Source organism: Euprymna scolopes, chromosome 22 (genome assembly GCF_053919585.1).
Source record: "Euprymna scolopes isolate OS-2025 chromosome 22, ASM5391958v1, whole genome shotgun sequence".
NCBI classification, from domain to species: Eukaryota; Metazoa; Mollusca; class Cephalopoda; order Sepiida; family Sepiolidae; genus Euprymna; species Euprymna scolopes.
Genome location: NC_136503.1, coordinates 44,852,023 through 44,867,274, shown reverse-complemented (window position 1 = coordinate 44,867,274; position 15,252 = coordinate 44,852,023). Strand labels below are relative to the sequence as shown.

Here is a 15,252-nt window from a genome sequence, read left to right as displayed (position 1 = left end):
ATGGTTAACAACTCGGCACACTTTTCTTCCACAGGGATTTTCAAATATACCTCTGACAAATCTAATTTATAAAATATTCATATACCATTTAATTTTGCAAAAATTTCTTCTGCTGTTGAGAAGGGATAATTTATCCATTTTAAGCAATCATTAAGACTAGTAAAATAATCAGCACAAATTCTGATTTTACTTTTTTTCTTTACATAGACAGTAGGTGCTGCACAAGGGTTGTAATATGTTTTTTCTATTACACCCTGCTTTTCTAATCGTTCTAGCTCTTTCTCAAGAATTTCTACTAACGCATAGGGTACTGGTCTTTTAGGTCAGAAAACCGACATATTTTCTTTTAACTACAACATTGCCTTAGCTTTAGAACTAAACCCAAGTCCTGCTGAAAAAATTTTTGAGAATTTTTCTTTTAACTTTTTTTTTTATCCGAATTCGTTGTATTAAAATCTATTTTATTACAAAAAAAATAGGACAGAAAATGTAAATAACGAATTTATTTAGTAGAACAAAGAAACAAAATGTATTTAGCAGTGTTAGCTACAAGTCCACATTCACGGAATATGCACTCTCCTGCGTACTCTATTATTTCCAGATGACCAAAAGTCATGATACGAGCCACGTCACAACAACTAGCTTTTGTAAAACTTTTGATCAAGCCTTTTATTGATTTCTTTAACAAATTTTGATACATTATGCATAATGTGTGTATATATATTTCATGTATCCACATAAAATTTTATAAGATAAATCTTTATGTATTGATTTTCAGCATTTACTCCAACAGTGCTCAATACACAAGTAGAGCTAGGTAGCAAGTTATGAAAATAATTATGATAATTAAGCTACACAGAATTTTCCATGTTCCATCCTCATAAGGACTTGTCAGGAAAAATAATGAAATGCGGAAAATTCTGTATAGCGTAATAGACATATATTCTCTCAACTAATATATATATATATATATATATATATATAGCCGATTCTAATCATTTTGCAAATCAAGTTCCAAATAAAAAGCATACATGATGGTATTATAGTTGTTTGCAACTGTTTAAAGGCAGTATTTATTTAAGGTCATACAATGAATAAGTTGTTTTTTTTAAAAAAAGATTCACAATTTCGTTGTAGGTGGAATCCCTATGTGTGTGCGTGTGTAATTATATATATATATATATATATACACACACACACACACACACACACACATACACTAGAAAGCTACCTGACTTTGCCCAGTAGTAAAATACTCGTAAATATATTTTAATTTATGCAAATTTCATACTATTATAGAGACAATTCTCTATTGATTATTATATTGTATCAAATATATAGTAGTGATTTCAAAAGTTTAAGAATCATAACTTGGATGACATCTGCTAGAATCGAAACCCAAACATTTAGCTCTCTAGCAGTATTCACTACCATCTGAGCTAATAACTCATGCATATCAAAACTTGACAAATTAATGCAGTTAAACATAAATGTAAATTTGCGCATGTGTAGAGCATAGATATTACACTTAACTATGCCTGCCAAGTTCCAATTTTTCAATAGCAGCTATTTTTTCAATTAAAAACCAAATCAATTGTTTCATAGGTCTGAATATCCCATATATCAAGTTTCAAGTCTATAGACCAAACTTTCCACAAATAGACAGCTTTACTCTAAATGCAGCTCCAAATGCTATGCAATTATGCACAATGTAGAAACTATGCACAAATAGAATTGAGTGTAATAGTTAAATGAAACTAATCATCTAATAAGAAAACAGAAAAACACAGTGAATTAATAAAAGTTCGTTTTTAAAAGGCATATGCAAATTAGTTATCCTTTTTAAAGTTGCTGGTATATTCACAACTAAGAAGATAAGGAAGTTGTATCCATTTTTCAAATAGAAAAGTGGGCTTTTAATAACAATATCAATGCAGTAAATTACTTGACTTTATATATATATATATAGAAGATTACTCATATATAAGAGCTCATAAATTTAGTATATATCAGACAGTTCTCAATACTAAATTATTAGTAGAGCTGGTATATTTAAAAGTTTTTAGGCCATTATAGACAGAGTCACTTTAGAGGCAATATCTACCTACAATGTTCTTTTGGACAGTGTAGGGGTGAGGGGGGTCATTACCAGCTGTAGTTTTTCACACTGTCTGAATTAATATTTCATTAAACGTGCAATAAAATGATAACATCTCTTAATCTACCCTGCTTTTTAAGATTAGTGACCCTAATGTAAAGGGATACTGGTACTCATGACCGAGATAATTGTGCCATAGAGAAAGAGATATAATAGCAGACAAGAGTATACTTCATTAAATATGCAGGCACACAAACACACACACGTTTTACTGAACCAACAGCACATGAGCATAGGTGTACACACATCAATACAAGGATGCAAAATCTTATTCATGTATGTATGTGTGTGTGTGGCACAATGAGTGACAAACCCTTTCGGGGGGAGCCTTAAGGTCCCCAACATTTTGAGCCTTATGCCAAGCACACATCTCAGTGAGTGCACATTTTTAAAGGTTGACGCTCTCAGCACACAAAGATTGACAGCTGTTTACGTAATTGGGTGCAGTGCACAGTCAAAGGTCGTCACCCTTGCATGCCAACATCTGAATTCGCTTTTATTCTTTCTTCATTGGAAGAGAGGAGAATTGAATCGTATTTTAGACAGTCAAAGCATGGATTGTGTGTGCAACGGTTGCAGAGCAGTTTTGGTTTGGTCACAGGTCATGACTGACATGGATTGGCAATCACAGAGTTTAAAAATGCTCCTTGTAATTGGTAATAAATAATGTTATATTTTTATATAATAAGAAAAAAAAAAAAAAAAAAAAAAAGATGCCTTGTTCACTTATTCTGTGTAGAATTCAATTTCAAAGAAGCGGTTATGAAGAATGCCAGCCAGTTATAGCTGACACCATACGGATCCTAGGGGTTCATCTTTGATGTTTCTATAGACCATGTGCCTATCATTTTATTATTTATTCCCCTGGGGAGCTAGTTGCCATTCCCAGGACACAACCAATTATTCAAGAGACGTCCCCACGACAAACCAAGTAGCTGTCCCTAACAAATAATCGGATCACAATTTGGTGCCATAACCAGGATATATATATGTACGCATGTAGAGATTGAGAAATAGAGAGAGCCCTATAATTTTTATTTCATATATTATTAAAGTAAATTAATATTCTAGATAGAAATGGACAGTTTAACTGAAAACCAAAGTTTCCTGGTTCCACCATTACATCAGAAAGTGCACAAAATTATTTTTATGCTAAAATGTAAAGTTTCTAGGATTTATCTCCTATCCTAATTTTTAAAAAAAGTTATGAAATGTTTATGCAATATTTTTGTAAAATCTTTCCTTTTGACTAATTCTATGTATGTTGATAGAATTTTTATTTTATTTAGTAACAGTATTAAATCGAACGGTTCTAGTTTTGTACTAGAACCGTTCGATTTAATACAACTACTACCAAATGACCATAAAATAAAATTCTATCAACGTACATAGAATTAGTAAAAAGGAAAGATTTGACAAAAATATTACATAAACATTTCATCACTTTTTTAAAAATTAGAATAGGAGATAAATCTTGGAAACTTTATATTTTAGCACAGAATCAAATGAAAGGATAAAAAGGATATCGAACTTGAGATTGTAAGATGTAAAAAACCTATTTGCTTCATTTAAGAGTTGGGAAGTATAACAATTTAATTTCGGTTTTGCTCTCACCCCTTCATATTACTGTTTTGTTTTTGTTATTTTTTTTTTTATTTTATTTACTACCTTCTTTCTCTCCAAGGAAAGCATTGGTTCTGTTTTGTTCTATGTCACATTAAATTATACCACTATTACAATAAGAAGTGGTTAACTTTGTAATTCTATCACTCTATTACACAGTAGAGTCTTCTTTCACCACAACAAGATCTTAGTTATTGCTGGTCTTTGAAGCATTTCCACAGATGGTTTTGCTGTCTGCATAAATGTCTACGTATAATCTTAGAATATGCTTTGGGAGATCCTTCATGAAGATCAGGAAGAGAGTTGGGTTTAGAATAGATTCTTGAAGACCACAAGCATTAATACTATGAGCTCTGGACTTCTATCCATTGACAACCACTTTGATAAATCTAGCAGATAAGAATTTGATGGCTGAAACGGCATTTCTAGATATTCCGTAACTGGAAATGTTGTAAAGTAGATCTTCATGTCAAACCCGATCAAATGTTTTTAATATTTTAAGAGCAATTGCTCTAGCTATAAAGCCTCTATCAATCGATTCAGTAATCCAGTGTGATCTTACTGTCAGCACATCAGCTGTAGATCTTGCAGGAAGGAAACCATAATGTTGGTCACTGAATAGGTTGATTTTGGCAAGGTGTTTGGCTACTTCTCTATTTATCACAAATTCAAGCAACTTACTCGATACACAGGGAACGGATTGGTTTGTACTGAGATGCAAAGGATCAGTTTCCACTATCTTTAAATATTGGACAGACTGTTGAAATTTTCCAAGGTGGTGAGAAGTATTTCTCTGTAAGGCGATGTTTAAAGAGCTTGCAAGAATAAGAGTTAGTTCAAGTTGCAGCTTTTTAAGCATTATGTTTGGAATGTTATCAGAGCTAATTGTTTTGCCTGAATTAAGGTTCTGGATAAGTTTGATAACATCTCTATCAAATATCGCACAGAATATTTTCATTCTTATAAGGAAATTCTGGGGATAGTCAGCCCTAGTTACAGACGGGTGAGTATGACGCAAAGTTCTTAGCAAAGAGTTTGGCTTACGAGATCACCTTTTTTTTTTTTTATTTTTTTTTTCTTATTACATTTTCACCTCACACAAAGCACATTGCCACTTTGATGTAAGGGGCTACTATCAGGGACATAAACTACAGGGGTACTATGTAAGGAGTTGGGTAGCAAGATGTCAGTTCACATTACACTTGAACTTCTGCACGTCAGTACAGTCGGGGAAGCAAGGACATGGAAGGGAATTCCAAAGTCTAGCGGTTCTGGAGAAGAAACTACTAGAATAGAAGGCTCTCTTACATCCAGGGATCTCTGTGAATGGGTGGGATTTAGTTGCTTGTTGGGTTTGTCGGGGTATTTATCTCGAGGGAGTACAAGTGCTTGCAGTTTGTCACAGCATTCACCGTTAAAGTATTAGTAAAACAAGCAGAGGGATGCAACATTTCGATGGGACAGAGGCTGAAGCTTAGACGACAGTTCAGGACCTATCAGATTGGCGACTCTCTTTTGAACCTTGTCTAGAAGCGAGAGACTAGTAGCAGATGCACCAGCCTAAATATGACAACAATACTCCATACATGGGCGAATGGTGGCCTTATAGATACAGGATACTTTCAGGCATTAGTAGCTTTCTAGCACGGTAGAGAGAACCTACCTTCTTAGCAGCGGTCCTAGCAATAATCTCAATGTAATTGTTCCAACTCATGTTTCATGTGAACGTTAGGCCGAGAAGTTTAAAAGATGTAATTGAATATTCATTGTTAGTTTTTTTTTGTTTTTTTTTCTCATAAAACAGAGTTTAAGTTTAAAGTTAGAGTAATGTCATCAGCCACTTCATTCTAAACAATTTAAGTGATTGAAATAGGAATATGAATTGACTTCTTACTCTGAATAACTTGGTTCTGTTCGACAAGGAAATAAATAATGTGTGTTAGTACTCAATTAAAATTTGATACTAGTATCCTTCTTCGTTATCCCAAATATATAAAAAAAAAAAAAAACCCAGACTTTTTATCCAGTCAAACAGCAAACACGGGCAAAAATTATAGCCAATTAATTAAAATGAGTGCTTTATGTCAAATTAATGATTGAATGGTTAAATTTGTGCCAATTTTTGTATTAAATACTAATTCCCAAACTGTGCATCGGACGGATACCATAATACCGAGTTCGGACGCTGCATCTTATCATAATGGACCATACGTAATTCCCGGACAGATCGGTCCAGTAGTTTCTGAGAATAAGTGGAACGAACATACAGACTAAGGGAGGAGGACCCCTCCTCCCTTAGTCTGTATGTTCGTTCCACTTATTCTCAGGAGGGGCGAAGGCTGTCTTTTGTTAACTTTTCAAGAATTCTACAGAATTTGAACCGAACCAAACAGGCTTTTGCCAGAGTAAACCTAAAACTCTGGTTAAATAAAGTTGTGGTGTGACTTAAAAGGAATAAAAATATTTAAAAAACGGTTCGGTTGAAATTCTAGAGAAGTACTAAAATATAACAAATAACGGTGACACTGGCAGTGTTTCAGCAAAACACACAAATTTAATCATGGAAGTTTCCAAAGTTAAAAAGTTAAAATATTAGAGTTTTGCCATGTGGAAAAATATTACAAAACATCAAATTTTAACATAGGCCCATATGCAATTATTTAAAAAACGAAACCCACTTCCAACTGGAATTTAGATTATTCAAACTTTTATTTTGGTGATTTTTTTTTTTTTTTTTTACATCAAACTTAAAGCAACGGCCCAAAGAGGATATAACAATCTTAGAGAGAGAGAGAGAGAGAGAGAGAGAGAGAGAGAGAGAGAGAGAAAAGAAAAGAAAACGGCTTTCAAAATTAAAAATATATATTAAAAAACGTTCGCTTAGTTTAGTAAGTTGGTTTCATTTCGACAATGAAAGCTCGGCGAAAAAAAGGCGAGTTTTTTTTTTCTTTTTAATTCAAAATATTCACGCTTTTCTTAAAGTTTGATGTTATTGTTAAGAGACTTCGTGTACAATTCTCTGCACTCTGGCATTTGAAAATTATTAGAAACATTTATGAATGAAAACAAGAAAAGAAAAATGCATTTACTTTAGTTCCATGGTAATCATCAACAACAGATTCATCTCTGCGGGCTTGAGGATAGATGAACTTCATGTTCAGCGTCGGTGGAGTTGCAATTTGGAAGTGGCGGACGACGGAAAGTAAAAGCAGAGATTTAACAATTGCGCGCATGCTCTTTATAATTGCACTTCCGGTAGCCGGTGCGCAATCTCGACATAATATTTCCGGGCGTCTGCTAATAAATATTTCGCTCATGACCGATTTCAAATATCTACATATTGTAGATATATATTGTAGATAAATATTATGTTACAACTTTTTGCGTGTCTGTGTGCGTATTTATCGTACCAACATAACTTTGACAGTCCTTTTTAAACTTTAGGATGGCAAAGTTAGGGAGATTAATTATCTGAATTAACTTTTAAATTTATATTTTGCAACAATTGATTTTAAGAAAGATTTTGATAATGTCCGACATTTTTTTTTGTTTCTTGTTTTATTTTTTTTATTTTTTAATTCAAAAAGAAATATTAGGTGCTTATGCACTTAAGTTACAGTGCTATTTTTTAAATAGTATTTTCAGGTTGAATTCAAGTTTCACGATATTTTTCCCCCATTAAATTGTTAGGTGAGGTACAGAATAGCTCCAAAACACCCTCGCCTTTCCATGTTAAAAATGGCTTTCAAAATAATAACGTTATTACAGTGTAACCCAGATATAAGAGACTTCTTGTCCCGGTGAGGTCCACTGCTCTCTTATATCCGGGTTTCTTATATTTTGTTTCCTTTGTACATTAACACAGGCTTTGGGACCAGATAAAATCTCTCTTATATCTGGTTTTATTATATTCGGGTCCCTTATATCCGGGTTAAACTTTATTTCCCAGCGGTAACATCTACCTATATATCTATTAAAGTGAAATTATCTGTGTGTGTGTACATTTCCCTCCCAAATAACTCTGTCAATTTTCAGTCTACAGACTCGAGATTTGACATAAGGGGTATCGAGATTTAGGAAAATCTTTTTAATCGGTTTCCGGCCAGAAATTTGGCTGTCAACGGGTCAAAGTTCAACGATTTGACCTTTGAAAACTCTATCAAACTCCTCCACTAATTTTGAGTCTAAACACTTGAATGTTTAAATGTAGGTTACTTGGACAAGGATCAAACGTTTTAATTCAATTTGTGCCCAAAAAATAAATGTTAAGGGGTCAATATTGGGGTCAAAGTTTTTTAAAAAAATTACCTCTCCGGTCTCTATCAAATTACTCAGTCAATTTCTGGTCTAAACATTTGAAATTTTACACAAAGGGTATTCAGAGATAGGGCAAGCTTTTTAATCGGTCTGAGTCGAAAATTCGAGCGGCCAAGGGGGCAAAGTTCAAAAGATTCGACCTTTGCGTTCTCTAGCAAACTACTCAGCCAATTTGGGGTCTAAACATTTGAAATTTTATATAACAGGTATTCAGACACTCGGCAAGCTTTTTAATAAGTTTTGGGGCGAAAATTTGGCTGCCAAAAGGACAAAGTTGAAAGAGTTGACCTTTGAATTCTACCAAATTCCTCCGCCAATTTTGGGTCTAAACACTTGACATTTTAGATGTAGGGAACTTGGACATGGGTAAAACTTTTTTATTCTGATTAGAGACCAAAACAATAAATGTTAAGGGGTCAAAATTGGGGTCAAAGTTTAAAAAAATTTACCTGTGCAGTCTCTACGAAATTATTCAGACAAATTTTGGTCTAAACATTTGAAATTTTACATAAAGGGTATTCACACTTACGTGAGGGCTGAACTGCTAGTATATCTATAAAAGTGAAATTGGCTGTGTGTCTGTCTGTGTGTGTACATTTCCCTACCAAATTACTCCGTCAATTTTCAGTCTACAAACTCGAGATTTGACATAAGTGGTATTGAAATTTGGGAAAATCTTTTTAATCGGTTTTCGGCTTGAAATTGGGTTGTCAACTGATCAAAGTTCAACGATTTGACCTTTGAAAACTCTACCAAACTCCTACCCCAATTTTTGGGTCTAAACACTTGTAATTTTAGATGTAGGTTTCTTGGACAACTTTTTAATTTGATTTGAGCCCAAAACAATAAATGTTAAGAGATCAAAATTGGAGTCAAAGTTTTAAAAAAATTTGACATCTCAGTCAATTTTTGGTCTAAACATTTGAAATTTTACATAAAGTGTATTCAGACATAGGGCAAGCTTTTTAAATGTTTTTTGGCCGAAATTTTGGCTACCAAGAGGTTAAAGTTCAAAAGAGTTGACCTTTGTGGTCTCTAGTAAACTATTCAGCAAATTTTTGGTCTAAACATTTGAGATTTTACATAAAGGATATTCAGACATGCAGCAAGCTTTTTAATCAGTTTTTGGAAAAAAATTGTCTGCCAAGAGGTCAAGTTAAAAGAGTTAACCTTTGCAGACTCTACCAAACTCCTCCGCCAATTTTGGATCTAAACACTTGAAATTTTAGATGTAGGTTACCTGGACATGAGTCAAACTTTTTAATATATATATACAGATGCACATAAAGTTATGAACAATACATAGGGCCCGAGCAAAGCTGGAGTGAATTGCTAGGAAGTGAATAAATACCAAATATTAAATTCTAATAGCCAGTAAAATTGCATTTTAGTTTTGTTTTCCTTTGTTTCTTTCAATGAATGGAAAAGTTGTTCAAATTTTTTTTTTATTTCAATTTTATTTTAACTTTGCTGTTTTTGTAAAAAATAAAAGTCAACTGTTGAAAATAAATATTTGTTAAAATAAATTGTGGTACTTGTGCAGAATAAGGACTGTGCTGTTTTTAGAGGGGATTTTCAAGTTAAATTAAAGAAGAATTACTCCAGAAATATGCCCAACTTGGATTTCTACTCTATCATGTGGATTACCCAATATACAGCTTGGATCTCATTACCTCACTGCTTTAAAGGACAGTCACCTTGGATTTTACCGTGCAATTTGGAACTAAACCTTTATATCCTTTCTTCAATTTCCCCTGCCATGTGACTTCTATTTAATCAATTTTTGATTATGATTTTCAATGTCTAACTGACTTTAGCAAATAGGGTGAATACCGTTATATCTATTTGCTAATATTTTCTCCTCTGAAGAGATGGTAGGCATCGAAACACTATAGGATAAGGAGATAAAATTTCTAAAGTATTCTTTGTCTTACTTGGAATAATAAAAAATCCTTGATTTAAATAAAGGTTTTTTAAATTTCATTGAATCACTATAATTTGCTATATATATATATATATATATATATATATATATATATATATATATATATATATATATATATATATATATATATATATATATACGTTTTATTTTTTATTACCGTATCTTTCTGTTAAGTTACATTATTGTTTCGGCTACACGGCCGTTTTTTTGGCCGTCTGTAGCGTCCTCAGACTTTTACACTACAACAGTATTGAGCACTTTCTTCAATTTTTATTAATTACCATCTCCACTAAAAAACTATATATATATATATATATAATAAATAACGTAAATGACAAAAACCTATATTCCAAAATTCATGATGTTGAAAGGAATAAATTATAAGATGGTCAACATATATATTAAAGGAATAAATTATAAGATGGTCAACATTATGAAAGGAATAAATTATAAGATGGTCACCATTATGAATTTTGGAATATAGTTTTTTTTCATTTATTCTCTATATTGTTCTGTAATTACATTGAGCTTCTTAAATAAGGATTGGTATATATTATAAGAAAATATATTTCTACAGAAATATATATATATATATATATATATATATATATATATATATATATATATATATATATATATATATACAAAAAATGGAGGTATTTGAAACATTGAATTAATAGAAGAGTCACCAGATAGCAAACATTATCTAAAACGTAAACATGTTTATAAAACAAGAAATTGATAAAAACGAAATTTTATAACAAAATATTTTTGTACAAGATATATATAAGATTATAAAAGTTATTTTCAACAGTGAAAATGTGCATCGTAGAACACATGTTTGAGTAAAGAATTTGAGTGAACAGCAATCACAAATCAATATGATCATAGAGTCAATAATATGTGTGTGTAGGGAATTTATGTATATGTGCTAGACGAGATGGCATTGTGTGTGTGGGTGTGTTTACCTTGTTCTTGTTAGTGTGTGTATAGATGTGTGCAAGTTGATGAAGGCTGAATATGTGAGCCATCGAATTCTTTTTTTTTATGGCTCAACCTTGTCGGGGGGGGGGGTTAAAGAGCATACATGTTGGTGTCTTTCCAGTGCAACTGGTGAAATCTGTCCAAAACTCATTTTCTTGATCAGATTGTCGTGATCTGCCAGCTAACCACTCCTAAGTTAGTAAACATAAACATGCTGTTGGTTGAAACTTGACACTCCCGGAAATAGGCCATAACCACAAATGCTAAAAATAGTAACAACTGTTTTCAAACAACAAAGAGAAAACTCAAAAACTTCATCTTCCATAAACTAAACAAAAAAAAAAGGATTTTTATTTCGAACCTAGATTAAAATAAATACAGTTAATAAGCACCAAAGATAATTTTAACTGTAAGTAATACGGTGTGAAATTAATTATAGTCATTCGTTGTTTAGCGACACTATCTCTGGTTGTAGAGCTCATCTCACAGTTTTCCATAAAACTAGCAATTAATACAGCAAATCTAGAGTTCAGCTCCTTACTTGATTCTCGTCAAGTTGGCGTTCCCAGTTGCTGTGGAGACCAGGGGTGGCAGAATGTGATGCACACTCCACTCTCTACTGTTGTCCCCCTTCACAGCCTGCCACTCCAATTTCTGAAGTCCTGAAACTGCTTCACTCCGGATCACTTACAGTGACTTCATCTTACTCCTGTAGCTTCCAGTTCACTCCTGCAGCTTCCAGCACCTTCAGCTTACTGCTGAAGCAACTCCAGCATCTCCAGCTCACTCCTACAGCTCTGGCACTTCCAACCATCACCTCCTGCATCCCACTGATGTCCAGCTACCTGCTTCAGTGCCCACCGATAACCAGCTATCCATTTTCAGTGCTCACCACTGACGTCTAGCTAACGGTTTCCAGTGCCCACTGCTACCTGTTTCACTGACATCCAGCCACCTGTTCCAGTGCCCACTGACATTCAGCTACCTGCTCCAGAGCCCACTAGAATCCAGTTACCTGCTTCAGTATCCACAAGCATCCAGCTACCCATTCCAGTACCCACTAGTATCCGGCTACCTGCTCCAACCCCCCACTGATGTCCAGCTATCCATTCCAGTACCCACTGACGTCTGATTACTTGATCCAGTGCCTACTGATGCTTGACTGCCAGTTCCTACCTCACAGACCCAAGAATCTCAATCCTCCAAGACGCCAGTTCTTGTTTAGGTTGATCCTGAACCCATTGTTGTACATTTTACCATTTATTTCTTGGTAAAAATAAAACACGATTGTCTTAAACGAAACGTTTGTGTTTGTCACTCTTCTTTGCTCTTACCGTTACCTCTTTACCTTGTGTCTAGCTTATTAGTTGTACAGTCAATTGGCACCTCACCATCACGCCTTTCGACCCTACACAACAAAGTCTTATAGGAATTTCTAAGTTAGCACTGGCTCATTTCTTTCACATGTATGTGTTACTTTTTGGGGCTTGGAAAGATTTACATTGGTTGAAAACATTTGAGTTAACACTTTCATATTAAAACTTGCTAGCTTTAGGAAGTGATGAAGAGAACATATTGAACCAAATTGGAGAAAGAAAGAGGGTAAGAAATTGAGCATTTGTTTAAATCATATCTCGATATTTAATCTACCACAAAATTCAATTTTGATGGTATCTTTTGTTTATTAAATTGTCAGGTGAAAGTACAGAACAGTTACAAAATACCGTTCCCTCCTCATGTTAAGAATGTGTTTTTAAATAATAACGTTATTATTCATCCATATTCTGCCTAAATGTTGAAAAAATTTTTTAAATAAGTAGAGTAGAATAAATATAAAAAATCTTTGTTGAAAAAAATGTAAGAATAAAATGATATAAAGTTATCTCCCTTTCTTTTTCACCCTGAAGTAAAACTGAGCCACATTCAGTTATTGCATATTTTTTATCTCCTCTCCTATATAATAAAATGACTGCAAAAATTCCCCTCTGGACCAAAGTATCATAGGTTTGCAACAACAGATGCCACATGCAAATTTAATACATCTAGCTTATTAGCCACTTTAACCACTATCCTATGTAGCTTTCAAACACCATTTTAAACTCATTCAGTCATGATATTAAAATGCTACATTGCATCTGATGAACAACATAATCACAATCACAACATCTACAGAGTTTTTCTCTCTAAATATTTAGTCCTATCACCGCTACCATTTGTCACCATAAACAATTCTACATGTTCCATAGACACTGTGCTTACACTGATCGTAACTGGCTAATACATACATAGAGATAACATAATCTTTCCTATTTCCAATTCACAAATAATAAAGTCTCCCTTGTTTAATTCCATCCATTCTGATTGGCTTAGCTCTGAACATTCTCAAATTCTGGAATCAAATTATTTGCTCCATAAACAAACGCTTCGTAACATTACAATATGGTGTCACTAAGAGACGTATTTATGACAATGAAGTCTTCGTCAAAACATCACCAAAACTGAGTTTGCGTGTACATTGGTGATGTTTGAAAACAATGTATTAGTTACATATACAACAACAACAACAACGGTGTGTTTATTTTTTTCTGCCAAAAGTAAATACGGAACTTTATTGAACGAACTAAAAAAACTTATTCTTTGCCATCTAAATTGAAGAGGTTAGCTCCCAAATATTTGCACTTTTTTAATATTATGTTGAAAGATCAATATGGAGATATATAGCTTTTAAGAATTAGCAGTTTCCAAGACGAGACAAGGGAAAAATAGGTTTTTATAAACATTTCTATTTAGTAAAATTAAATTGAATTTTTTTACAACTTTTCAACTAGTAAAATATTTCTTTTCAGGAGATTCTGCTTTTGTTTTTTTTCTTCATTCGTGTCATGGTTGAGGAGGTAACATCTGGCACGACCTCATAGGTTAGAAATTGAGGCTGAATGAGATTTAAACGATAACAGTGTGAACATTGTTCGACCGTATAGGTCAATAATAATAGGAAATTCATTGTTTAAAAAGAACTCGATATTCAGAATTTAAGATTTATTGGTTGAAAAGACCGGACGAGTGCAAAATTGATTTTGGTAATAAACATGTTTGTTTATTAAAATTATATTGAAATTTTTTATTTAGTAAAATATTATTCTTCAGGAAATACAGGCAGTATATATATATATATATATATATATATATATATATATATATATATATATATATATATATATATATATATCCTCATCCATATACAGTACTGTTTTGCTGTATCACAGCTCATCAGTGTGGTGAGATCAGCAACTACTTCAAGCCAGGATTGAAACTCGACTGTCTAAGTAACAGTCAGCGCTTCTCACCATTATGCTATTTGGCTGCTGCTGAGATAGGTATCTATCTATCTATCTATCTATCTATCTATATATATATATATATATATATATATATATATATATATATATATATATATATATATCTTATCCTATATAATAAAATTACTGAAGAAATTCCCCTCTGGACCAAAATATCGTAGGTTTGCAACAATAGATGCCACATACAAATACATCCATAGACACTAGAATTTATATATAATGTTAAATTGAATTTTTGAAAAAATTCTTAATGCTGCAATATTTTAAGTTATAAATTTATTATATTTTCTACTAGAATATCTTGTCTTTTTCTTTTCTGGTTTTAATAACTAGTCCGTTTACTTTTCTAAGCTTAATCTTAGACATATTACTTTTCATGGTAGTATTTTTTTGTGTAATCTATGATTTTTTCTGTTTTTCATAAGTACAGTTTAAAGACCAAGCAAGTGCAGAATCTCTTTCAATAAATAAACATATTGGTCCCCCAACAAAAGGAGGGTGGATCTGTAAATTCACCCTTGTCCGTTTGTCCATTCCTCTGTTCATCTGTCCACACTTTTCTCAATAACTATGCCTTGTAATTTTTTTAAATTTTGCACAAACATTAAACATGGTATGAGTAAAAAAGTAACAGAACAGATTTTCCGGGAAAACTCCAGTTGCCTCCCCCCTAGGGGTGCCTTTTAGGTTAAAATGGCTAAAATTGACACTTTTGTGCTTATTAAAAAAAAATTGATTCCTTGGATTTTTATAAAACTTTCTGAAAAGTTGTAACTAACTGATTTCTATATAATTTTGCTTGTCTATACTTTGCGATAACTCTTGGGTGGGGCCCAGGGTCTCTTTTAGTGTTAATAAAAACACTT

The 15,252-nt window shown here is 32.9% G+C and overlaps 1 protein-coding gene across 1 annotated transcript in view; it reads right to left on the bottom strand.

The window, feature by feature from the left end:
- Positions 1–7,034, bottom strand: part of LOC145243392 (prolyl endopeptidase-like) — a 78,622-nt gene extending 71,588 nt beyond the window's left edge. The window contains exon 1 of the mRNA XM_080106231.1: positions 6,871–7,034. Coding sequence (XP_079962357.1) covers positions 6,871–7,014 — 144 coding nt within the window. The 5' untranslated portion in view covers positions 7,015–7,034. The remainder of the gene's footprint in view (positions 1–6,870) is intronic.
- Between the last annotated feature and the right edge of the window lie 8,218 nt (positions 7,035–15,252).